Source organism: Lacerta agilis, chromosome 1 (genome assembly GCF_009819535.1).
Source record: "Lacerta agilis isolate rLacAgi1 chromosome 1, rLacAgi1.pri, whole genome shotgun sequence".
Classification (NCBI taxonomy): domain Eukaryota; kingdom Metazoa; phylum Chordata; class Lepidosauria; order Squamata; family Lacertidae; genus Lacerta; species Lacerta agilis.
The window spans coordinates 19,537,065-19,564,936 of NC_046312.1; the positions used below are offsets into that span (position 1 = coordinate 19,537,065).

Consider the following 27,872-nt stretch of genomic DNA (forward strand, 5'->3'; position numbering starts at 1 on the left):
CACGGGACCTTACACTGTTTCAGATTAAAATGGTTATTCTTCCAGAATTAATTCCACTTTGAGTATCTTAGTTTTAATTGTCATATGTGTTTATTTCTGTTTTTCCTGCTTCCCTCTCCACTTACGCAGTCCTGCAGAAAGAACCTATGATGGAAAGGTCAGAGTAACTGTGGAAGTTGTAGGAAAGGGAAAGTTCAAAGGTGTTGGAAGAAGCTATCGGATCGCCAAATCTGCTGCAGCAAGAAGAGCTCTACGAAGCCTCAAAGCAAATCAACCTCAGGTTCCAAATAGCTGAGACACCTCTTAAAAACAACAACCACACACTCAATAGAGAAAGTTAAAAAGATATATGTTGAGAGGAACAAACTGAAGACAGCATTTAAAGTTTGATAACAAATAGCTAACAACATTTAACATGTACACATAATTTTGGAACGAAATGTAGTTATAGGTTTTTTTTTGCGCAAACACAATCTTGTCTTCTTTCCTCACTTCTGCTTTGTTTAATCACAAGAGTGCTTTAATGATGACATTTAGCAAGTGTTCAAAATAATTGTTGTCAGGTATCTTTGGTTTACTTTGTCAGTACAGCTTTGCTTAGTGTTTAAAGGCCAGGGAGCTTATGCCTATTGCAGTTACTAGATTTATATATATATATATATGTATATATATATATATATATAGTAATCTTGAAATTCCTCAAATCTGTGCACTAGTGCCAGTCACGAAGCAGTTTATAAACTGCACCGGATGATTTGGTGTAAGGATTAAGTGTGCCAGTATTGTCCTTGTTCTTTCCATGCCATTTTTGCATTAAGATGGCATTCCCAATCATTATTGCACTTGTTTGTTAGGGACAGGTTTAAATTGAAACGTCTGGCATCGGATAGATTTTAAAACCGATGCCGCATAGTCTTGCATCAAAAGGTTCTTGCCTTAAAAGTACATAAGCCCTCACTAATGCAACCTTTCATTTCTGAACTCCTTGGAGCAAACTGTATTACATTCCCTTCATTTTTAGAACGCATTTTACAATGATGAAGCTCCATATTTACAGTACAACATGTTAGTTTAGCTGTGACCTAACTTACTACAGGACTGTAATAGAAATCGTATTCATATATATGTAGTGAGGTTATTTTTTAACGATTCAGAGGAAATGGTTAGTACAGATCTTATTTGTTATTGCAAACAGAAAAGTCTTTCGCTGATTTCCATTGTTACAGAAACTGAGACTGAGCACAGTCCATCACTCTTGTGGAACTTCCTTTCCCTTCAAGGGACTTGTGCAAGAGATTTTATTGGTGGATTGCAGGCATTGCTTCCAGTATTGGAACTTTGTAATAATAGCGAATTGCACAGTGCAAACTGTTGCTTTAAAAAGAACTTTTGACATATCGCACCTAAAATATGCTGCAGATTTTATATTGGATACATATTTAACAAACGGAGCACCTTTACACATTTAAGAGCGATTTCCACGTAAATTTCTTACTGTACTTTTCAGAATTGCATGCATATTTCACCTACCAAAGCTGTGCTGTTAAATGCCATGGAAGTTGTGTGAGAGAAATTGCCATACTTTTGATACATCTGTGATTTAGGTCCTTTACCTTAGAATAACTAGCTCATTATTGTTGTTTCAGTTGATATGAAAGCATACTTTTTAGGCTATGCCTAAGTTTCTTTAGATATTTGTAGGCACCCTTCACTTAAATACCTCAGTTCTTCTTTGTTCTTTTGTGTCTTTTTTCCCTTTTGCATGCATTTTTGTTTGTTTTTGGTGCTATGTGTATGTATTATGCTTGAAATTTTAATTTTTGCACTGTAACTATAATACCTCTTAATTTTACCTTGTTTAAAAAGCTGTGGGTCTTCTTGCACTCCCACCAATATCAATAGAGGTTTGCTGCAATTTTACCCCATTAATTATGCTTGAAGTTTGAGAGAGCTGAGCAAGTTTTTTTTTTAATGTTTTCCAGCACAGTGGTCTGCTCTTGATGCTGTTTTGTGTGTTAAATTACAGATAATACTGTGTTCTGTGTTAAAGACACCCCCCCTTCCTCACACATGTGCATTCAAAATTTAAAGAGGGGGAAACATCTGGCTTACCTTTCTAAAAGAGAAGAATCATACCTTAGTGGCAGAAGACATTAAACTTTTTTTCTGAAATACAGAATTTAGTTTAACAAATCTTTCTAACGATGACAGTGAAATGAAAGGTTTTTGTGTGACTTCAGTCACAGTGAGCAAGTAAAATGTCATGGAAGGATTAAAAGACAAGCTCATGTGCAAGGATGAACTACACACATGGCTCAAAAGTTTCTTTGTTTTTTTTTTTGCTGCAGACACCCCACCCCCCTGGATGAGGAAACAAGCCTCATTTTCAGTTTGGAAAATGACGGTTCTTCCATGCTGGCACACTGGATCCAGGTAGGTTAGTGCTGCCTAGAGCTCAAAGATGGGAATGTCATTAGAGTCACAGGATGTTTTAACTGTTCCTGGAATCGGTCTTCAAATACGTTCCTCGAGAGCAGCAGCTTAGGAAGGTCTCTGATTTCTCCTCTGCTTCAGGCTTGCATTTTCTACTTTCACCTGCTTATTTCTTTACTTGCTCTTTTTGTACTGTGTAATTGGCCAGGGTCCTTCTAATTTCCTTTTTTCTTGCATGCTTTGATCTGTTTGTATTTTTCACTGATTGCTTTTTGTGTTCCATGGAGGATACTCCCATCTACCCAAGTCCTAGTCAGAGTTCAGCGTCCTGCTGCTTTTTAGCTCACCATGGCTACCTTTATTTTTCTCTTACAACTAGTGTTGTCTATGTGTGAGAGAGGCTTGGTTGTTGTTAAAATCATTTTTATTCTGAAAAAAATATCTTCTGCAATGGATTCTACCACTGCCCCCTCCCATTGTTTATTTTCCCAGGTTTAAACTCCCTAGCTATTGAGTCAAATAATTTTCCCTATTCATTAAGCTACAATTAATTAATGACATGCAATTTTTGTTAGCAGAAATTGCAAACTTCTTTCCCCCTAACTTAACCTATTCAGTAGCAGCCTACTGCAGCACCTGTTGCACAACAGCTAGGGCCTGGGCCTGCTCTGCTTGTGCCACTGCGGCCTGCCCTTGTATGTCATGACTACCCTCATTTGCCTTCAGTGGCCAAAAGGAAGGTTACTCCACCCACCTAGTGACACTCCCACTCTAGGAGTTCCTCGGATACGCATGTCATTAAAGCAAGGCACTCAAGTCTCCGTATGAATGAATCAAAAGCAGTGTTGGGCAAAGTTATGGGAAGCAAGTCCACTGTGTCCAAATGTTGGGCATCCAAGTATTTTCTGGAGCCTTGCAAGACACCCAAGTCTCTGTATTGACAAGACTAGTGGCTTCATTGGCCAAACATTTGTGCACCTTCCCAGACAAGTAGGTCCCTTCTTCATCCCAAAAGCCAGCTTGACCTTCCACTGATACCAAGAGGTCATTCTGCCTACTTTTTGCAGCTCCCCACTCCACCCCACTGAGAAGGTGCGGCACTCCCTAAGATGCCTTAAAGCGTTACATCTCTAGGACTCAAACATAAAAAGACTCCTTGTTATCTTTTCCCTGGCTTGTGACTCCCTAAAGTTGCCCACCACAACAAATTTACCGCTCACTCCAGCATTTTTCAACCAGCACACCTCTTTAGGAAGTATGCCTGGGAGCTACGGGGTCATTTGTCATTATAAGGTAGAACTATTTGCTTCAGTTGAAGTGGGCTTTTGAAGATGAGTCTTACAAAATGTGCTTCCTCCACCCTAGGCAGCCACCAATAACCCTATTGAGATTGGTCAACTTTCAAATATCCCATCTGGGTCCAGTATGCCAGTACAGGAGAAGGGTCTATTGAACTCACCTGAAGGGTGTTTCTCCTTGCTGGCATCCAAGACCCAGGGCCACATCCTGCTTTTTCATGAATGGCTGCCTACAGATCAAACTTTTGGGGAGTGATTATATGCACACGCAGAAATGCTTAACTGAGTTCAACCTGTCTGGATGTGGTATGTGTGGTCTTCTGTCTGTCTCTGCTTCTTAGCTTGGCAAAACTGTACCTGGAGACTGCTCACGGGAACGCAGAGGTTAAAACTTCCTGTGAACCTATTGATATTCCTGCCTTTGACATCTAGGCAGCACTAATCTACCTGGATCCAGGATGGCACAGAGAAACACCCTTCAGGTGATTCCAGTGGGCCCTTTTCAGCTTCAGTATGAGCAGCTGCTGTGGAAATGTCTGTGGAAATGCCCACTAGATGCATAGTATTCCCCAAATATAGCTTTGTATTGTGACATTTGTTACAATATTTAGGTAAAGCTGTAGTCCTCAAACCACTAATCTGAGGTGCTGTAAAAGTATTCTTACAAACAGTTTAACAAGACTTTTTAGTGCTAAGTGGATTGAGGATTACCATCTAAATTCTCTTCACGCATAGGTAGTTTATGAATAAACACTGTTAAATCTACAATTGCAGCCCAAAGCAAGGATTTTGCAGCTCTAGTAAATAATAGTTACTAATGTTGATAGTTTTCTTTGCTGATGCCCATATCAGCATTTAAAAACTCACAAGGTTCTGTAATTCAAAAAAAGGGCATATATTATCCCAATCAAATATATAAGCTTTGGTTTTTCTTTTCTTTTTGTGAAATGCCATATGTAAAATCAAAACCAATCTCATGAGACTGAAAGATAGTAAATGCTTCACATAAATGTTTCATACTTGGATAATTTCAAAGGTTAAGAGTGTAGCCTGATGGCAATAGGAATAATTACACTCTCTAATCAGAAGTATTCAATGCCTCACTGTTGAAGAAAGCTAATGAACTGAAACTGAAAATATTGAGTAGGGGCCAATGGTAAATGTAGGTCCTGCTGCTGTTTGTGTGTGTGCGTGTTTAATGCAACAACCTTTTTGCTGTATGATTTAATTCAAATATTACATAATGCTGTTAGAATGCAAAAACACACTAGTTTCCATGCTGTGCAACTGCTTTACCCACCTCCCCCTTTTTAGTACAGTTAGAGTATTGGAAAATGTATGCTATTCAGATCTAAATCTCACCCTTTGAAGGTTGGGATTGAAATCCCTTGACATGCTACAGGCATGAGAGGAAATGGATTGTTGCAAGCCTGTCTTCACAATGTATCACACAGACCCCTCATGTAGACAGCAGAGGGGTTAATTGGCATGAACCTAATTTTGGATTTGTGTGTGTGTTTGTGTGTTCTGTTACACTGTATACTTAAAACAGTCCTCCTAACTATGCTGCATTTTTACTTTTGTTATGGCTTTGTTTTGTGCTGTTCTGTTCATGTAGCACAAATAAGCATTGCACTTGGTACCGTGCTTTACCTCATTTCAAGGAAAAATATACTTAATTAGAGGAATTAATGTGGTTTGGGCCTTGCTGCTGGTTTGATTTACTGAATTTGAAAAAGATGATTAGAATACCTGCAATGTGTCACTTAAATTGCACAACTGAAATAGGCTATTTGTTTTTTGTCTGTAACATTTTCTATATTTTAAGGAAGAAAGACTTTTGTCTAGGATCCAGAGAGCCCCTTGCATGACTGGAAGGTGCTCCTGCAAGTGGGAAGGGAGGGGTATTCTCCAATTTCCAGTGAGTCTTCTCCCCCAGATGCAGCTACTCACACCTCCTCCCATACCCTTCTGGAGATCCACTAACCCAGACATGGGGAACCTATGACCTTTGGATGTTGCTGGGTTACAATTCCCATTATCTTTGACCATTGGTCATGCAGGCTGGAGCTGATTGGAGTTGTAGTTCAGGAACATTTGGCTGGCCACCAGTCCCAGTCCCTGTCCCTCCTCCATCTTTTCAGTGGATGCAAAGGGCTGCAAAAAGGAGGCGTGAGATCCATACTGCACAAGCAGAACACTGCCCAGGGACTCTGAGTCCCAGCAGTGTCTTTTTTAAAAAAAACATCCTTTTACTGTCTTGTGAAACGGTTGACATTTAAAATTGACTCTTTCCAACCCCCCTTCCCTTGCCCTGCCTTGCTGTAAATTCACTGAACATGCATACATAACAGTCAATAAGATTTCTCCTTCGTTTTGAATATGAAGGGATCTATCTGTGGGTATCATCTGGTCAAGTGCAGAGGGCAGAATTTTTAACCAAATTGAACTGTGAGAAGTCCTGTAAGGGGTAAGGCCACATCTGCAAGTGGCATAAACTGGCGGTCCCCAAAGTCACAGCCTTTTCTAACTGAAAAAAAAAAGTTATTTGACAATATTTGAGCCATGCGTTGTTCTACCTTCCTCATTGAATGTAATGGAATTAATTGTGTGTGAGTAATTAAAGAGACTGAACCTAGGGCAACGTTACACTATTAATGGCAAATATTTTCACTTTCAGTGAAGCGAAGATGTGTTAATATTTATAAGACTGTCTTTAAATCCTTAAGACTTTACAACCATGAAATGTAACTGAAACCTACATTTTCACCAGCAGAATTCTGATAACAGATATCCATAAAGTCAGGTAGAATGCAAAGGGTTGGATCTAGACTGAGCGAGTGAATTTAGTTCCCATAGATATCAGTGGGACTTATGACTAGCTTGATCCATTGCTTTTAGTGGAACTTAAGTTCAACTAACTTAGTTTTAATCCAGCCCAAAACTGTTAATTGCTACTTCATGCAAGAGTAACTCAACATTAATCTATCAGTTTTATTTCCTAAGTCTTTTTATAGCTTCCCCACTTGCATATGTTTAATTTGGATAACCACAGACTGTTTAAATTGATATGATCGATGCACTCAGTTTTACTACAGCAGCAAGTTATCTAGAGAAACAGAAGTTGAACAAGCATTGAAAATTGCAGGCTTTTTTATTGTAAATAGTTTGACTGTAAAGATGGTTAAAATCAAGTAGAATGAATAACATAATTTGATGGACAATAAAATATTTCCCATCACATGCTGCAGCTGTCTAAGGGACATAAAATGTAATTCATTCATACTGTAATCATGCTGCAGAAATTTGCAGTCTGCACCTTATGGATCACAATTACCTTTAATAGATTTTTTTGTAATAATTGTAGCTGAATATATCTCCAATAAAGTTATGGTCTGTTCATTTTTGTGTTTACTGTTTTCCTTAAAGCCTTATGTAATGCATGTAAATGTAGAAGTGTTAGTATTAACATGAATATTGATCACATTTTACCTTGCCCTTCAAATAGCCTGGGGCAGTGTACATATTTCTCTGCCTCCTCCATTTTATCTGCACAACACACTTGAGAGATTGGTTAGACTGACAGCTAATGACTGTGCTGAGGTCATCCAGTTATTTCCTAAGCATGGCCGAATGGGGTGAGGTTGGTCCTTAACAGACATTAATCACTACAATTTCAGGAAAAAAGTTGTAAATGTATGAAAACTCACAACAGTGACTCATCTAAGTGTGACTGCAATTCTTGGTTTGAAACCAGTTTGGGAGGGGGGTATCTATTTTCAAATATTCACAAAATGCATTTGGAATCGTAACTTGACACTCAGATCTTACGGAGTCATATACTTTAAAAACAACAGCACTCCAGGTAACTATTTTGATTGCACTTGAGCATTAGTAGTGTGGAAGTGAAGATCTAGTAGCTGAGTGATCAAGGTTGCCTTACTGCTCTTTCCAAAACTGCACATTAAATTGATGGGCTCTTACCCAGTAGATAATAGTGAGAATAAAAGTAAAATGCCATCAATGAGCTAATCTTACTGACTTGTCAAAACAAAATAAAAATTTCTTTCCAGTAGCACCTTAGAGACCAACTAAGTTTGTTCTTGGTATGAGCTTTCGTGTGCATGCACACGAAAGCTCATACCAAGAACAAACTTAGTTGGTCTCTAAGGTGCTACTGGAAAGAAATTTTTATTTTGTTTTGACTATGGCAGACCAACACGGCTACCCACCTGTTACTGACTTGTGAGTCTCAGCAGCTCCGACCCTGGAGGTGGAACATAGCTCTCATGGCTAGTAGTTTTTGATAGCCGCGTTGTTGTTCAGTCATGTCTAACTCTTTGTGACCCCATGGACCAGAGCAGCCTTATTTTCCCTGAATTTCTCTAACCTTTTAAAGCTATCCAATTTTAGCTATGCACTGTGTGAAGAACTTTCTTTTGTATTCATAGTGAGACACAGATTTCCACGATTGGATCCCCCGGATTGTGGCCATAGAAGCAAAATTGTGTGTGATCAAATCTAGCTTGGAGAGGTCTAATCACGTGCTTGAGAGGCAGAGCAACTGTTCTCTGCTCCTTCCCCACTCCTCTATCAAAGTTGACTTGACATCCATTTATTCAGCACGAGAGATTCTCCTGCCCAGCAACACGTGCACAGCTTTTTTATGGTATGAGAGCATCTGGGGGCTGGGGCCATGGTTGTAAAATGCCGACCTGAGATTTGCTGCTTAAAAATAGAAACTGCAAGTTTAAAAGCCGAGGGAGATTGGCGGGGAAAGAGAATAAGACTTCTGCAGAATTTCTCCACACAGCCTTCTAATTCATTACATTAAGGTTCATTATATACCGTTAGTGAACAAATCCCAGTGAAAATATTTTAAGGTCTAATCATGCTGCATGAATCCAGCATCAATTCTTGGCATAAGCTGTCATAAAACTACTTTTTGTGTGAGAAAGAACTGTAAAAGCAATTCATAAACACTCTTCATAACCAATCTCTGCAGTAACTCAATGGAGTCACAACTGCCTATTCAAAATTCACAAAGTCAGAATTCATCACCAATAATGAATGGAGTTTTGTTGATTTAATAGCATATATATAATTCTTTTTTTCACTTACAGTCTTCCCTCCTATCCCAAACCACCTTCAGCAGCAGGGCATTCAGGCTAGAATCATTTCACTCAGTAATGAAATGGCCCCGTGAAAAAGGACCACAGCTCAGGGTCGGAGGCCCTTTACTTATAAGGATCTGAGAACCAGCAAGCTGGCAAATAGTCTGACCAGCAAAACAGTTTCCTGTGTGCCTATGTGCCATTAGGCAGGGTGAAGCTGCTGCCTCAGGCAGTGGGAGCTCCCAAGACATAGTTGACTTCCTACCATTGGCAGGTGAAAACCATTAAGCAGGTTGAGGTAGCTGCCTCAGGCATCAAATATCGAGGGGAGTGGTGATCAGAGTTGGTAGCCCCAGCTGTTCCTCCTGAATGCTGCTCTTGGGGCATTCCCCTCTGTTGGAGGACAGAGCTATTTAGGCCACCCAGCCAGTCTGCTGCCCTCAGGTTCAGTCCTACAACCTGTTACGAGGGACCATTCAAGTACCTTCCTGCAGAAGTTCCAAGTTGAATAAAATATTGGGGTGGGGTTGGGAGTAAGCCCTGCCCTACATAACTGATCACAAGACGCGGCACATGTACACCACTTTAATAGCAATGCCCGTCAACTTCGGAAGACACCCCCCCCCTCAATGCCCAGTTGGAACAGTGTATGGGATGCCATCTTTTCCTCCAGCCCCAAAATGTCCTGGGCTGGCCTTGTGTGTTGAGGTTTATTTAAAACTAGGGTTGACATATTAGAAGACAGTTACATATTTCTATTATAGCATGCCATAGCCTTTTTCAAGTGGTGTGGTGAAGGCTATTTTGGAGTGAATGAATACAGCATATAGTAGGGTTGCCATATATTCATTCATTCATTCATTCATTCCAAACTTGTTGAGCTTTTTGGGCAAAATCACCACACGTCAGGATTTTCACAGACATTTCTGCAATTTCCGCCCGGACACTGCTTCCAACTGCAGTATTCTGGTTACGTCCCGGAAATTCCAGACATACGGCAACCCTAGCATATAGCAAATGGAATACAGTCTTCATCAAAGTGTTTGGTGTGCCTGGAGGGCTCGGCCAGTGATCCTCGGAATGAGGCTATACATTAGGCTAGAGCAGGCACAGGCAAACTCGGCCCTCCAGATGTTTTGGGATTACAACTCCCATCATCCCTAGCTAACAGGACCAGTGGTCAGGGATGATGGGAATTGTAATCCCAAAACATCTGGAGGGCCGAGTTTGCCTATGCCTGGGCTAGAGCTTTCCAAACTTTTCATGTTGGTGACACGCTTTTTAGACATACATCATTTTGCAACACAGTAATTCAGTTTTTACTAGCAAACTGGATGTTAACTCCTTTCCAGCCTCAGGAGGATTGCAGGGAGCGTTCACACGACACACCTACACACTGCAGCTGACACACCTACATGTGCGACACACAGTTTGGAAAGCTCTGAATTAGGAAGAACTTTCTGACAGCAACAGGTGTTTGAGAGGGGATACCTTAGAACAGGGTTTCCCAGACTTGCATCTCCAGCTGGTTTTGGACTACATTTCCCATCATCCCTGGCCACTGGTCCTGCTAGCTAGGGAACTATCCGTAGTCCGACAACTGCTGGAGACTCAAGTTTGGGAAACTCTGCCTTAGAAGGTGGTGGACTCTACTGCATTAAAGGTTTTTGAACAGAGGTTTGAAGGCCATTTGTCAGGGATTCCTTAGCTGTGATTCCAGCATTGGATGACCCCTGGGTTCCCTTTCAACCCTACAATTCTGTGATTCTATAATTGTAGGAGACTTAAGGGCATCACCAAGGTGTGTCTGTTTTCACCTGTGAAATATGGAAGCGTAATCATGGGTGCTAATCATGTTCTGATCATGGATGACGATCCTTTTATGTTTTAATTATGCATGCTTACCTTTTAATGTTTTAGTAAAATTGTTTTATTGGGTATGTTAATGAGGATATTTATATTTTAATGCTTGTGTTATTGGTTTTAAAACTTGCAAGTCACTCAGAAGTCAATTTTGGCATTGCAAACTAAGGCACAAAAGAACGACGGGATACATAGGCCTTATCACCAGATCTCAAAAGTATGGGGGAAATACAGGAGGGCATTCCTAAACATCTTGCAGTTGGCAGGTATGTATGCAACAAGCAGGGGGAGCCTCATACAGTGGTATCTCGAGTTACAAATGCTTCAGGTTACAAATGTTTCAGGTTACAAACTCCGCTAACCTGGAAGAGTTACCTCGAGTTTTGAACTTTGCCCTGGGATGAGAACTGAAATTGTGTGCCGGCGGCACAGCGGCAACAAGAGACCCCATTAGCGAAATCACGCCTCTAGTTAAGAACAGTTTCAGGTTAAGAACGGACCTCCGGAACGAATTAAGTTCGTAACTTGAGGTACCACTGTGTTGGGTTCGTCCAGGGCTTGCTTTATAGGACGGGTGGGAAACTTGTGGCACTCCAAGATGATGCTGAAATTCAACTCTCATCATCCCTGGCTATTGGCAACACTGTCCAAAGCTGATGGGAGTTGGAGTTCAATAACATCCAGTGGGCCATGTGTTATCTAGCCCAATGGCAAAGGTATGAAAGGACCGTGGAGGGGATTGCAGGTATTCATTTGGGATTTGGGAGAAGGTGAAAGGGCAAGCGGAGAGGTCATTTAAGTCCTTGACTCAGAGATGCTGCTTTTGCCATTGGAAGGAAAAGGCACTTAACCGCTCCAGCATAATTACAAACCCAGGGAAGCACAAGGGAAATCCATCTTCTTTAATAGCACTTGCTCGTCACCGACCAGCCGGCCCTGCCATTAGGTGACGTTTGCTCAGACACCTTTAGCCTCAGGTTTTTAATTTTGTGTGATGCAACCCCCCCCAAAAAAAAAACCCAGAAAGGAAGGTTTGGGGTTTACACAAAGCCAGAGAATGACATGAAAAGTTTTAACTTAAGCAGCAAAATAGAAAGGCTAATCTTATTTAAAAGTAATATGTGTTTCTTGATTGAGTGCCCAGATACACTCAACTGGGACATTTTAGTGGAATCGGTTCTAAGCTGTTACACTGAGTTATACAGAGTAAGGTTTCCTGAGCTCACGTTGCCAGACCTGAAATACTCTTGTGGCTGCATTTAATAAAGAAACGAAAGTCTCGGGGTAAGGGGATATGATTTTTTATGACAGAAGGAATGCAAATAACTTTTAGTCTCGTTGCCTAGACCGGGTTGGGTCTGATTTGATGGAGTTTAATAATGACTTATAACCTGTGCTGACAATGTGCAGGCCCCCGCAACGTCATTTAACTCATTTATTCTGCTTGCTGTAAAAACAAAGAGATGGCAAATAAATATATGGAAAGTTCATTGTTTGTCAGAGGGCCCAAGCCAAAAGTTTTCAGTGACCTTTTAAAATATGGTCCCTTGCTAGTACTAAAATGTCTGTCACTCAACGCACACACTTGCACGCTCTGGCCTTTTAACCCGTGCATCTTGTTTTTCTCTCTTTCAACTGGTTGTATGAATTTCAAATCAGCTGCAGCTCTTTAAGTCCGACCCCCTCCCTTCTTCTTCTTCTTTTTTCCCCCTGCATCGGAGGATTACTGTAAATTGCAGCCTGACAATTACAATGTACAGCGCACTGGAGAGTTATTAATGGATAGGCCTACTGATGGCCTTTCAGCACAAACCCGGGCCTGGTATTCCTCACTCCTAATTGGATCCAGGGCTAGAGGCCTAGGTGGATGAGGCTGGGGGGGAGCATGGGGGGGTGAGTGGGTGTCTTCTGCGGAGCCCCACTTTATCAGAGGAAGGTATCAATTGATCATAGATAGCTCCTATTGGCAACGTCAAGATCTCTAATTCACCTCCGTCCTAATGACTTGTATTGGCTTAAGCAGGCCCATTATTTGACAGCCTTCGCCTCACCTGACAAAGCCCTGCAGGTGGTTTTAATAGAAGATTTCGATTGCGGGAGATTGTACTAAAGACAGAGCAGCAGTTCAACAGACACAATAGAGGCTAGTAAAATACCCCCCCCCTTTTTTAAATGCTAAGTCTGTTTTACAGTACTCCCAGAGAATGCTAATAAGACTGGAACTGAAGTTAACCACAACTTCCATTTACTTGGCACTTTTTTTTTTTGGTGTGCATTTCTGTTTTAACGTTACAAATCCTGCACAGAGCTTCCCTCTTGGGCTTCAATATTTATTTTAAGCAATGAATTATGCAGGGGCATAAATTACGGTTGACAAATGTAAACTGGAATGGGGGTAACATGCGCAGAGCGAAGGGATGGGCGAATCTGTCAAGTTTGCTTTCTCTCAATTTCTCCTTTTCCCACTCGTATGTTCGACTCTCCAGCTTTCCACACCGGTTTGCGATTTCTTTTCTTCTTCTTCTTTTTTAAAGCCCTCACGAAAATTCGTCAGCATTTCATGACGAATTTTACTAACGCAACACATTTTGGTATGCAACTTTCCCTCATGTACATAATTTCGCAATGCAAGTTTCCCTAATATAATGCATTATTGTATCCATCCGTGATTCTTTAGCTTTGATTCCTGTTTTGCAGGGAGTTGGAATAGATGACGTTTGGGGTCCCTTCCAATTCAATGATTCTATGATTTTAACCATTAATATCCAAACTGCACTGATCTTTCGTTCTTTTGTAGCGTTCCTGAGCCACTGGGTGCGAGGTTGCTGGTATACATATAGTATTCAAAACAAATAAATAACACAAGACAAAGAAACAAAAATTAAAACCTGAAAAACTAAACTGCAGAATATTTATTTGCACATTATCTCCAGGGCCCGCACTTCTGTGTAAGTCATGGGACCTGTGCAAGATCACAACCCCCAAAAGCGCCTTTTGGGGGCACATTGCCCCAAAATGTTTGTTTTTGGGTGCCATGCCCGAAAAAGTGCAGCCTGAAATTGTGTGAGATAGCGGCGGCCATTTTGCACCATTGTCCTGCAACAAAAAAAAGATGCTCCGTTTTTTCTGGGGCAGTTGATTGGTATGGTGTAGTGGTTAGAGTACTGAACTAGGACCTGGGATACCAGGGTACAAATTCCTACTCGGCCGTGAAGCTCATTGGGTGGCCTTGGGCCAGTCACTGCCTCTTAGCCTAACCTACTTCACAGGGTCGTCGTGAGGATAAAATGGGGAATGCAAAAACCACTTTGAGCTCCCTGTAGGAAAAGTGGGATACAAATAAAATAAATGAAGAAATATAAGGGTATGCATATGTGACCTTCTCACACCCTTTTTTGCCCTTTACCCTTACTTGCGGGAAGCACTTAAAAAAAAAAAAAACCTGACCATATCTGCACCCAATTTAAATCAGCTTTTGCCAACCTGGTACCTTTCAGAAGTTTGGGTCTGCAACTCCCATCAGACTCATTGGGTTGGCCACTGTGAGAACAGGATGCTGGTCTTTTTGTGCCACTGCCCTGGTCCAGCAGGCTGATCTTATATCCTTAAAGTGCCAAGCAACTCTGCTCCACTTGCCAGACAAATATAATGCAGAGCCTAAGCAAAGGCTAACACGTTTTAACCTTTGTGGAATAGCCCTTTGAGTCCTGATTCAAATCCAGTAACATGCCATTCAGCCCTTACATAATGGGTAATGGAGTAGTGTTGCTTCAGGGGATTGTGTCTACCGCTTAAAATCAAATCAAAACAATGGAAAATCCTGTGTGCAATCCAGAGAAACCCAGAGAGGGCACATAAAACCGGCAGAGAGCAAATCAGAATGAATAATGAATTGTCCAGTTCATTATTATTTTTTGTCGTCATTCTAAAGGGATTTTGAATTATATTGCTTTAGAGCTGTGGACAATTTTTCTTTTTCTTTTTGATTGTCCCGATTTTTTCTTCATACTGTGAGCTGTGTTACGTAGCTGGGATGGGAACAGCAGAGCAGGCATGATATAAGTATTGGTAAATGCATAAGCTCCTTAATTAAAGGTTTTTTAATAAGAGGTTGGATGGCTATCTGTCAATGATTATTTAGCTGTAATTCCTGAATTGCAGGAGGTTGGACTAGATTACCCTTGGGTCCCTTCCAACCCCATGATTCTATAATTCTACAATAACTGAAATGAAAAGGCAGAGTTCTCAGAATGGAAGAGAGGAGGTCGCCCTGCTGGTGTTTGTTTTGTTTTAAGGCTGTTTTATGTGAGTGCAGGTGCAAGACTGCTCGGCTTCCAAATGCAAAATTCAAATTTTTTTTTAGGCATGATGGACATCGCCATTCATCAACAATCATATCACAGGTATGATGATCCAATAGATGTTCATGATGCTCATACAATCATACTGCACACAGCACTGGCAAGAATACTTGTGATGTGCTATGGAGGGAGGGACGGAAATACCTCTCCTTCCACATTGTGGTTTGAGTGCTGGAAAAGTTACGCTTCTGCAACAGAAGCACAAACCTTGGGGGAACTGTGCAGATCTGCTGTGACAAATGAGCAACAACTGCCCAATTTCCTGCGCTACAAACTGATTGTCTGGAAAGTCCCTTAAGCTGTGGTGGAGCAAGGCATTGTTTGTTTCACCACTGGAACTAATGGGGATTACGAGGTTGTGCTGTAGATTCACTTCAGTACTGTACAAGCAACTGCTATCCTGGAAGAATGGAATGGAAGAACAGAAAGTTTGGGAACAGAAAGTCAACATGTCCGTAGTTTACCCATTATCTCTGCAGACAAGTCATCATCTTAATATGGTTGATTCATTTCCAGGATGAAGAAGAAGAAGAAGAAGAGTTTGGATTTGATATCCCACTTTTCACTACCCAAAGGAGTCTCAAAGCGGCTAACATTCTCCTTTCCCTTCCTCCCCCACAACAAACACCCTGTGAGGTGAGTGGGGCTGAGAGACTTCAGAGAAGTGTGACTAGCCCAAGGTCACCCAGCAGCTGCATGTGGAGGAGCGGAGACACGAACCCGGTTCCCCAGATTATGAGTCTACTGCTCTTAACCACTACACCACACTGGCTCCTAAAGTGCCCAAAAGAATCAAGGATCCAGTTCAAAAAAATGTTTTCTGTGCATCTTGATTATTGCCCAAGATTTCTAGGGAACTTGCCTTCCCTTTACTGGCAAATGCGCTTACGCTACAATTCTGTTCCCAAATCCCAGGCACATAACAACTTCTGTGTCAGCAGATCAGAACAGAACTGCTTCAGAGCCTTCTGGATCAGCATGGATGCATGCAGAAGCACTCATCCACCTGCTTCTTCAGGTATAGTGAGAAGGCACCTCCTCACTGCCATCTTTTTTATTTTATAGCATTTCTTATTGACCATGGTGATGAACTCCTGTTTGTCCAATATAGAGAGCTGAAGGGCACTGTTGGCATTTGATTGCATACACAATGTTGGAAGATGAGCAATTAAATAGTCCTGAGATGGTGTGTTTGATGTTGTTGGGACCAGTAATGGTGTTATCCGGGTTTATGTGGCAGCAAAGTTGGCATCTGGGTTTATTGCAGGCTCTGGTACCAGTGTCCATGTTGAGTCCTGTTTTTGTATTATTGTGGGTGAGGAGCTGTTTGAGATTGGGTGGCTGTTTGTATGCGATGAAGGGTCTATTTAATTGCTCATCTTCCAACATTGTGTATGCAATCAAATGCCAACAGTGCCCTTCAGCTCTCTATATTGGACAAACAGGCCAAACCCTACGCCAAAGGATAAATGGACATAAATCTGATATCAGGAATCACAAGACAGAGAAACCAGTAGGAGAACACTTCAATCTCCCAGGACATTCTATAAAAGATCTCAAAGTAGCTGTCTTAATACAAAGAAATTTCAGAAATAGACTGGAAAGAGAAGTGGCTGAATTGCAACTAATCACCAAACTTAAAACCATGGAGAAACCTGGTTTGAACAAAGACATTGGATTCTTATCTCATTATACATAACAAGGCCATCTTTAGCCATCTCACCCCTTGCATTTCCCTGCAAGACTAACTGCAGCCGTTTAGAGTCGTCAACAGGTTTTCCACACTTATCAGCCTATCACCCATTCCCACCACCCTTCTGAGTAATACCCCTCCCCACTCCCCCACTATATTTAAGGATCTGGTGACTTCTGTTTCAGTGTATCTGAAGAAGTGTGCATGCACACGAAAGCTCATACCAGGAACAAACTCAGTTGGTCTCTAAGGTGCTACTAGAAAGAATTTATAACTTGTACACTCGTGGATAAGTTATATTCAGTATCTCCAGGTCTTTATGCTGTCTTTGTGCTCCCATACATTCTGCACTGAATGTCAAGGATCAAAGGTACCACCTGTTCTGTGCTAAGATAGTAAAGGTAGAGGAATGTAGGAATGTTTAATTAAACATGCTCGATGTGCAAATTATCAGTCCATGGTATGGAGAAGGTGTTTAGAGCAGGACCCAAGAACACCAAGTCCTGTGGGCAGGGGTTGGAAGACAGAAGTCAGAGATTGGGTGGCTAGCTGTATGCTGGCTGGAGAGTCTGCCAGCATCTGAGGCTGTGCTTCGTCTACCAGCCTGCAATTGCGCAAGGAAGTGTGAACTACCAAAATGTGTGTGCCTAAAAAATGGGCTCATGTGCATGGATACCACCCCCATCGATCTGCCCGGACACTGAGGTCCAGCGCCGAGGGCCTTCTGGCGGTTCCCTCATTATGAGAAGCCAAGCTACAGGGAACTGGAGAGAGGGCCTTCTTGGTAGTAGCACCCGCCCTGTGGAATGCCCACCCACCAGATGTCAAAGAGAACAACAACTACCAGACTTTTAGAAAACATCTTAAGGCAGCCCTGTTTAGGGAAGCTTTTAATGTATGATGAATTGTTGTATTTTAATATTATGTTGGAAGCCGCCCAGAGTGGCTGGGGAAGCCCAGCCAGATGGGCGGGGTATAAATAAATTATTATTATTATTATTATTATTATTATTATTATTATTATTATTATTGATACGTGCAAACTCCCCAACTGTGGTAACCAGGATTTAAGTTCAGCAGATGGTGAACATCTATTTTAGGAGGAAATGGATGATCATGATGATGGCTCATCTGAAAATAAACAAGTAGAGTTACAAAGATGTCTGGAAACATGACATGAAGGCTGGCAATATCAACCTCGCCATGTGGGAATCCCTTGCAGACGACCACAGTGCCTGGAGACAGGCAGCCATGTTGTGTATCCATAGCAGTGACCAGAGGAGGAATGACCACTGGGAGGAGCGCAGAGAGAAAAAAATGCCATAGCTCATCTGCAGCAGCACAACTTGATGCCTTCATCTGCCCCAGCTGCAGCAAAACATTCTCTCCCATATTGGTCTCTACAGCCACAGCAGGCGCTGCAACCTTCCAACAGCTTGATTTCATCCCCAAAGGTGCACTCTTCCATTGTCTCCCAAGACAGACAGACAACAAGAGACAATATACACCCAGGACAAACTAAATAAACATTTAATTAACATGTGAAATTGTGAGGTTTTGTGTGAAGTTGCTATAGTTGGCAGTGCCTAGTGGAAAAGAAAGAAATGGGCTAGACTCAACTTTATGGCATGCCATAGAGGACATATCCTTTGTGGTGTGGAAGTGGGATTTGGGGTGACGCGGGTGGCGCTGTGGGTTAAACCACTGAGCCTAGGGCTTGCTGATCAGAAGGTCGGCAGTTGGAATCCCCGCGATGGGGTGAGCTCCCGTTGCTTGGTCCCAGCTCCTGCCAACCTAGCAGTTCAAAAGCACATCAAAGTGCAAGTAGATAAATAGGTACCACTACGGTGGGAAGGTAAACAGCGTTTCCATGCACTTCTCTGGTTCGTCAGAAGAGGCTTAGTCATGCTGGCCACATGACCCGGAAGCTGTACACCGGCTCCCTCGGCCAATAAAGCGAGATGAGCGCCACAACCCCAGAGTTGTCCGCGACTGGACTTAATGGTCAGGGGTCCCTTTACCCTTTACCTTTAATGCTTATTTTAGGGTGCATAGCTACAGTTCCCTGATTCAGTTATGGCAACTGTGGCTCCAAAACATCTGAAGGGGCCCAAGTTGGCAAGGGCTGTGTTGTATACAGTTGTACCTCGGGTTACATACGCTTCAGGTTACATACTCCGCTAACCCAGAAATAACGCTTCAGGTTAAGAACTTTGCTTCAGGATAAGAACAGAAATCGTGCTCTGGCGCCACAGCAGCAGCAGGAGGCCCCATTAGCTAAAGTGGTGCTTCAGGTTAAGAACAGTTTCAGGTTAAGAACGGACCTCCGGAACGAATTAAGTACGTAACCAGAGGTACCACTGTATATATACTGAATATTCAGCATCAAGGAGAAAGGCTTTCCTGCAGATAATTATTGTGCTTCCCAGGTCAAATCCAGACATCTGGCGCCTTACTTTAGCTCTTTCATTAGCTTTAGAAAATCCATTTGATTTTATGAAACGCCAAGGCTCTCAAGCTTCGTAAGTACTGACCTAAAGGCTACAGGGAATACTGGGAAATACAACATGATATTACAGAGAGGAAACAGGATCGTCTTGTGCAATAAAGGCATGACATGGAAAAGTGCTGCTTGGTGAGTGGTATTTATGGGTCTGGCTCCAGTCACATGACACGGTCCAGACTCCTTTCAGGGGTTAGAACCCTGTCATGTGACAGGACCAGAATATCTACCACCTTTAATGGCAGCCATAAGAACGCTGACAGATTAGACTGTAGCATATCCTGGAGAATTCACGGCGGATGGGTCAGCCCTTGAGCTTCCTAAGAGCCATTAGCGATGGGCTGTTCTTGAGCTCTGTAAGAAGAGCACTGTGTGCACAATTGTTCAGTCCTGAACCTCCTCCTCTTATGTACAACAGGCAAAAGAACAATTCCGGCTGTGCATCATATTACTGTCTTGAGGGCAATCATTTGTCTATCCACTTTGCCCCCACCGAAACAACTCTGTGTGAGAAATATGACAAATCGGCCCCATGGCAGGTTCTGCAAAGAGCGTGATGCTGATCAATCCCAGAGAACGCAACCAAAAGGGCAAGAAGCAAATGAGGGTCTTTGGGGATTGGTAGCCTTTCAGACGGGATAAAACACCTGAGAAATATTGAGTTAGGATTAATGTCCTTCAAAAACTTTTGTCTTGTCAGAAATAATAAAGTCCATGTCAGCAGAGCATATGGAGATAAAACAGGCACGTCTTCGATCAGTAGATCTGCAGGCTGTGTCACACAGATGAACAGACTCCTGCTGAACCACGTCACCTGCCACAAATTTGGTTCATTTCAGACCCTTCTCTTCACCAACACACGGCAGTCTCACGATCCAGCAATCACTGAATGAGCAGTGCTGGATTACTAGATCGGCAGAGTAGGCACTGGCCTATAGGCCCCACACCTTTAAGGGGAGCCACAATAATGGGTCAAAATAATCTCAATTTGATTTTGAAAGAAAATTGCAATCGAGCTTTCTTAATTCACGAGAAACCTCCAGATACGAAGCTTTTCGTGAGTTAGTGTGTTGCTCTCTGGGAATTCATGATGTTCTTAAAAGAGTCTTCTAAACCCAAGCATAATGACATCTTCAACATTGTTTAAAGCCCTAAATGGCCTGAGCCCAGTATACGTGACGGAGCATCTCCACCCCCATTGTTCAGCCCGCATACAGAGGTCCAGCTCCGAGGGCCTTCTGGCAGTTCCCTCACTGTGAGAAGTGAGGTTACAAGGAACTAGACAGAGGGCCTTCTTGGTAGTGGCGCTGCCCTATGGAACACCCTCCCATCAGATGTTAAGGAAATAAACAACTATCTGACTTTTAGAAGGCATCTGAAGGCAGCCCTGTTTAGGGAAGTTTTTAATGTTTGATGTTTTATCATGTTTTTAATATTCTGTTGGGAGCCGCCCAGAGAGCACAATTTAGCAGAGTAGTGCAGCTTTTCCTAGGCAACGATTGAGACTGCTCAGTCAGGATGACAATCAGGAACAAAGCTGAGGACTAGTAACTTGATCTTGTAGTTTATTATATACGGCAGTAAACTCACAAGCTATATACAAGTTACTATATACAGACACGAACCTCATCACTCTCCAAGCACTCCAGAATACTCCTAACTAGCCAAACAATGTCATAGGTCATGCTGCCTATATGAGAGACCTCAGCCAATCACCGAGATGTTACTAGGTCCTCTTATCTCCAGGCAAATTTCTCCCGTGCTCTTTCTCCTTAGCCTGTAGTCAAAACACTAATTTCTCACTTGCCAAGCTGCACGTAGGCTACGAACTCCAACACTATCTGACTTTTAGAAGACATCTGAAGGCAGCCCTGTTTAGGGAAGTTTTTAATGTTTGATGTTTTATCGTGTTTTTAATATTCTGTTGGGAGCTGTCCAGAGAGGCTGAGGAAACCCAGCCAGATGGGCGGGATATAAAATAATAATAATAATAATAATAATAATAATAATAATAATAATAATAATAATAATTTCCCACCAACTCCAGATCCTAGTAGAATATTCGAGAGTATTAGGAGATAATTTGCAAGGCCCCCCACCCCGAGATTTTGACTGCCTAGGGGCCTCCACAGGGTTTAATCCGGCACTGTGAACGAGCAACAGCAACTCTTTGTGTGTCAGATTGAAGTTAGTTCATGACATTTAAAAATGACTGTGTGTTATAAGAACATGGGGACAGAAGGATCGCCTTGCTGCAACACACATACCATCCATCAGGACCAGGCTTCCTCATTTTGGGGTCCTCTGGAATCCCATCAGTCCCAGTCAGTACTGCACAATTGTCAGGGGAGATGGGAGTTGTAGCCCTGCAACATTTGGAGGGCACCAGCCTGAGGAAGACTGGTCTAGACCAACATCCTGTTCCCTACAATGGTCAACCATTTGTCTCTGGTAAGCCCACAAAGATGACCTGACAAGGGCAACAGCCCACTTCCATTGTTGCTCCATAGCATTTGGTATTCATGAGTGCGTTGACTCTGAACCTCGACGTTCTCTATAACTATTATGACTAACAACCATGGATAGTGAGGTCCATAAAAATATTACATGCTGTGTGAATAAATTTAATTCACTTCACATTTTAAAGCAAATATATTGAATCTGCACTTTCCCAAACAGTATAAGAAACAACAACAAAATTGCACTTATCCAAATTTTGTGATGCAGTTCTCAAACCAGTCCTTGTTTGCAAAACTACATATATTAGTGTGCATAAAAATGAATATACTTGTGAAATTAACATACAAAACTGCATTATATATGGGGGACTTGCTTGCAAAAATGTGTTTAACAGGATTAATTTGCACTAAAACTGATGAATTTTCATGAAGATTTTCTTTTAAAACAACAACAACAACCCAAAATTTGCTGCAGAAATGTGGAGAACTGAACTGAAGGTTGGAAACCGAGAGAACTGAAATTGACAGATATTCCTGCATTGCAGGGGTTGGACTATCAGTGTTTCCCAACCTTGGATGTCCAGCGGTTTTCAGACTACAATTCCCATCACCCCTGACCACTGGTCTTGCTAGCTAGGGATGATGGGAGTTGTAGTCCAAAAACAGCTGGATACCCAAAGTTGGGAAACACTGAACTTGATGACCCTCAGGGTCCCTATGCTTCTATGACAGATGCTACTATCCCTAGTGAAGAAATACTTCCTCCTGAGCCTTCTATAGTTATCAGTTTCATTGGATGACCCCAAGTTCTATTATTTCTCCACCCCATGCAAAATTGTATAGAGCATTATTATGGCCTGTTACCACAAGCTGTTCTAATGCTAGACTGTAAAGGATTGATTTTTGTTACAATTAAAAGTGTATTCCCGTTATTCTTATGCCTTTAAAGACTGCTTTGTGTTTTTGCAGAGAATAATTACAGATAGAGTTCACTGTGGCGGGAGGCAAGAAGTGCTATGCTACATAATACAGCCCATTTAATAATCTTCAGATTTTCTAATTTCTGATTTATTTATGTTTTACGATGGTTTGGACGTATTGATGTAATACTATAATCCCATTGTCCCATGTTGTTACTGCTGCTCTCTGTAAACAGCTGTTACCATGTGAGACAGAGAAATGTTTACAGAACAGAGAAATAAAAACAAGCGGATTTACTGTTTCACAGAAATTGGAAACAGCTCCCAAAAGCTCTTCTTACGATTTGTGCTCACAGGACCCTTTACTGATGGAAGTTGACCTCTCAGACATGGCAGAAACAAGGAGGTGTCTTCTAGCCCCCCTGCCCACCAGCTCTCTTTCAAGGAAAACATAACATGCATGCAGGACTAAATTTCTATAACCAGATGCTCCTTGCAAGTAGGAAGCGGGAAGCAAATTGCTGTAAACCAGGAGTGCCACTCTCCAAGCTTCTCTGCCTGGCCTTCAGGATTCTCCTTAAGTCACAGCCATTGCCCAAATGCACCTGCTCCTGGCCCCACTTTGCATCCTCCTCGAGTGCCTTTGCCTGGCTGGAATTTGTCCTTGAACTCTGACAATGTATCTTGCTTGCTTGTGTAGATTACAGAGAGGGGTGCATAAGTGTGCATAGAAACTAGATTGTACTACCCAAAGGGAACGTTAGCATCCATCATTCCACATACTTTTAACGGGATACCCCGTTTTCGGAGGGGTCAGGCAGAGACTACAACCTCCCCGCCAACCAAGACTATGCCTATCCAATGCCTAAACTGCTAAAGTTGTGACGATTGCTATGAGGATGGTGAAAACCAGAGGGCTGGAGAGCCAATTTTCCAACTGGGAAAATTCCAACCTGGCCCCAAATGCGGCAACTGGCTGTGCCATAGCAAGATCGGGCAGAACAACATGCAACAGCAATATATAAAGAGTGGCAGGGAGATCCAACAAAAAGAGGCTGCAGAGCAAGCCACATGCCTATGGTGATCCATGGACCTGGAATTACAGAGTGAGAACTGCACTCCGAACTGTCTCTTGCACGCTGTGCTGCTGTCTGCTGCACAACTTGGCAAGGCAGAGACAAATCAACCTGGTCACCCACTATTGTAATGACAACAAATTGCAAGTCACCCTAGATCAACTATTGCACTTTAAAAAACCCTGAACTAAACCAACTTTGATGGACAGGAAAGGGGTGGACAAATGCACTGAAAGATGCGGCAGGAACAAATGTTTAATGGGAACACATATAATCACAGTGCAAGCAAATCAGGATGAATGATTGTTGTTGCATAACCTCCCAGCGTACAAGTCAGAATGAATGCTCATTAAAGACTGGACATAGTGTAACCTCCGCAAAAGTTTTGTGCAAGCCAAAAGCAGGTCTTCTGGATGAGCCCAGGGTAAGCTGGTAAAAGCTTTTCAGAGCTGCTTTTCAGCCACTTGTTCCAAGGCTTTTTTTCCCTTGCTATGTGCTGGCACCTTATTCAATTCCATCCTCCTTAATAGCTATGATTCTTTTGCTAACCTTTCTGTGTTGTTTAAAAAAAAAGAAGTGATTTCTGTATAATGAATGCTTGCCAAATTGATTTTTGGCATCTTTAGTCAATGTGGGTGGATGTGTTAAGCAATTTGCGCTAAGAAAGAGGCATATGACATGATGACTTGCAAATTACAGGGAAGCCAACAAATTTGTCGAATGATTCTTGGTTCCTTCTGAATAAACAGGTATTGGCTGTGTTTACTGCTTCACTCAAAAGGAGAATAACTTCAAAATCTGGGGCATAAGCAGCGGAATTGAGCTCTTTTGAAAAGAGGCCATACCATTGTATGTTTATATTTATATAAAATAAGTAAATTCTTTGGATCAGACTGTAATAGGAAACATTTGCAGATGGTTTTCTTTTTTGGGGGGAGGGGGGGAATCAGTAATAAATATTTTGGTTAACCCTTAATAATTCTGATTTCTCCTCTGTAAAGCAGAAGGGTAAATGAAAGAAGAATTCCATTATAATAAGGGGGTTGTTAAAAAGAGAGAGAAATAGGAAGTTGCCTTATACTAGATGAGAATATTTGTCTATCTAGCCAGTGTTGTCTAGTCTCAGGTTCAAAGACTCTCTCAAGGCAAATCTAAAGAAATGTCGTATAAACACCAACAACTGGGAAATACTGACTTGCAAGTGCTCCAATTGGAGAACAGCCTTTACCAAAGGTGTCATGGGTTTTGAAACCGCTCGAACTCAGGACGAAAGAGAGAAACGCGCTAAGAGGAAGGCACGCTTGGCAAACCCTCACCATGATCAACTCCTGCCTGGAAACCTATGTCCCCACTATGGAAGGATGTGTGGATCCAGAGCTGGCCTCCACAGTCAGACAATCTTACTCGGCTACAAGTGATTGAGGAAGAAGAAGAAGAAGAAGAAGAAGAAGAAGAAGAAGAAGAAGAAGAAGAAGAAGAAGAAGAAGTCTCTAGACCAGTGGCGTAGGAAGAGGGGGTGCGGTGGGTGTGGACCGCCCCAGGTGTCACCAGCGAGGGGTGTGTGTGAGAAAATGGCAAAAAATATGTGTTTTAAAAACACAGCTGGGCGCAAACAGGTGCCCCCACAGTGGACTCCTTCATTGGAGCCTGGCTCTGTGCCAGAAAGTGCTGTAGCGCTTGTGCCTGGTGCAGCTCTGCCCTGAACCAGGTTGAGAAGAGCAGGCAAGTGTACGGCAGCGCTGCTGCCCACCTTCCTTGGCCACGGCACACCCAGCAGCAGCAGCCCTTCTGACCCGGTGGTAGAGAGCAGCCCTCCTCAGCCATGGTGAGGCACACCTGGCCGCAGCAGCTCCATTGCTGGGTCAGGTTTGACCTGGTGGCAGAGAGGAGGGTCAGCGGCAATCCTGCCACCCACCCTCCTTGGCGTTGGTGCCCCGCACCCAGCTTCAGTACCTGTCTGACCCGGTAACGGAGAGCAAGGGGAGAGTGAACAGCAGCTTCGCCACTCCTCTCCTACCCTGAACTGTGGCACATGAGAGGGCACCCTTCATGCCCCACCCTCCTCGGGGACGTGCCCCATGCACCTGCCCCGGGCAGCACGGGCATATGCTTCTCCACTGCTCCAGGCAGGAATAGAGAACATTGTACCCTACAGATGTTTTGGACTCCAACTCCCATCAGCAAGGTCAACAGTCAGGAATGATAGGAGTTGTAATGCAGCAACACCTAAACATAACAACATAACAAGAGCCTTGCCAGATCAGGCTGAAGTCTAGTCCAGCATCCTCTTCCCACAGTGGCCAACCAGTTGCCTATGGGAAGTCTGCAAGCAGGACCTGGGTCCAACAGTGCTTTTTCCACTTGTGATTTCCTGGCATACTGTTTCCAACAGTGGAGGTAGAACATAGCCATTAGGGATAGCAGCCACTGATCGCCTTATCTTTCCATAAACTTGGAGGGCAAAAGGTTCCCCATTTCTGCTCCAAGGTCAAAGGTTGGAGGTCTTTCCCATCACCTGCTTCCCGAGCCTTTTAAGCAGATGGTATTGTGGTGGTGGGGATGGAAAACTGGAGAGAGGCAATGGGGTATCCTGGAACAGGGCACTGCTGGCTGGCTGGCAAAACAGAAGCATTCTGCCCTGGAACGTTATGATTCAGGTCCTAGCATTCATTTTATCTCTCTGAAGTTCTCTGATACAAGGGCATGGTGCGGAGGTGGTGTGGGAAGACCAGTATTCAATATAAAGCATTTCAGCAGACAACCCAGTTTCCAAGCAGAGAAAGTGACCAAACGGCATAGTATCTCATTCAACAACCAGCTGCGTGGAACCGCTTTTCGGAAACAAGTATCAAGTATTTCTAGCCTGCGGTCCAGTGGTTGCAGGAACTTAAATCCAAAGCGGGGAAGTCAGGAGAAATCAAAGTGGGGGAAATGGAGAAAAATGCATGAAACCCCAACAAGTGTAGGTTTCACAGTGGAATATCAAAGGAATATTGAAATAGAAGAATATCATGTACCAATACTTGGGGTTTTCATGTTTTGCATTTGCTGACTTCTTTTTCAGCCCAGCGAAGCCCTCTGCCCTTAAGCCTCACAACGTACATTTTATTGGGTTTAAAGGAAACAGATTGGGAATCTGGGTCAAGAATATCTCTCTTCTTCCCACCCCACCCCACCCCACCCGCATATATGTTATGGTTTGGCTAAAGGAAGCTTTACGAATGTTTGATGTGCTGCTTATTAAGAGCTATTTAAAGAGATGGGGAAGTGAAAGTACAAAGACAGCTGGCTGGGGGCTTTTTTCAGAAGAGGAGGGCTGGTTTCTGAAAAGAAGCATTCCTGTCTGTAAGCAACGAAATGGTTAGATGCTTGAAGGTGACCCTGGGGAGCAAGGGGGAAAGCCACACATGCTTTTTTTTACCAACAAAATGATGTTTCAGGATCCATTGGTCCTTTGAGACTCAAGTTTGTTAATCCAGTTTCAGATGGCACAAGATAGGTGTGTGCTCCCTACAAACAAAATACTTCTACACGCAGCGTAAACCATGGAACTTTCTCCCATAGGAGGCAGTGATGGCCACCAATGTGGGTGGCCTGAAAAGTGGATTATGCAAATGCATGGAGATTAAGCATTTCAACGGCCACTAGGTATAATGGCTCTCCTCTCCTTCCACGGTCAGAGCAGTAATGCTTCTGAAGTTCGTTTGCTGGAAACTGCCGGAGGGGGAGAGTGGTCTTGTGTGGGTTTCTGATAGCCACCTGGTTGGCCACTTTGAGAACAGGATGCTGGACTAGAAGAGCCACTGGCCTGATCTCGGGTTGGTAGATTTTGGGGCTGTAGTAAAAAATAAAGTAGATCTAGCAAGTCTGCTCCCTCCTGAAATGAAAAGGTGATATTGAAAGAGATATTCTTAGGAGTTTAAATATGAAGCCCAGTGTAGCCTTCCCCGGCCTAGTGCCGTCAGACTATAACTCCCATCATTCCCGGCCATGGGCCATGCTGGCTGGGGCTGATGGGAGCTGTAGTCCAACAAAAGCTGGGATAGCTCAGTGGGTAGAGCAAGAGACTCTTAATCTCAGGTTCGAGACCCATGTTCCTGCATTGCAGGAGGTTGGACTAGATGGACCTTGTGGTCCCTTCCAACTCTACAA

At 42.9% G+C, this 27,872-nt stretch overlaps 1 protein-coding gene and 1 long non-coding RNA gene across 3 annotated transcripts in view; both read left to right on the plus strand.

Annotated features, from left to right (window-relative positions):
• Positions 1-2,095, plus strand: part of DICER1 (dicer 1, ribonuclease III) — a 52,986-nt gene extending 50,891 nt beyond the window's left edge. Inside the window, exon 29 of the mRNA XM_033140387.1 lies at positions 130-2,095. Within this exon, the coding sequence (XP_032996278.1) occupies positions 130-295 (166 nt within the window). The 3' untranslated portion in view covers positions 296-2,095. The remainder of the gene's footprint in view (positions 1-129) is intronic.
• Positions 2,096-11,397: 9,302 nt separating this feature from the next.
• LOC117041519 overlaps positions 11,398-27,872 on the plus strand; it is a 51,527-nt gene continuing 35,052 nt past the window's right edge. Inside the window, exons 1-3 of one of the 2 annotated variants that reach the window (XR_004425986.1) lie at positions 11,398-11,992; positions 15,985-16,087; positions 24,470-24,592. This is a non-coding gene — a long non-coding RNA (uncharacterized LOC117041519). Of the gene's footprint in view, positions 11,993-15,984; positions 16,088-24,469; positions 24,593-27,872 lie in introns of those variants that run through there. The other variant, XR_004425985.1, reaches the window with a different exon arrangement.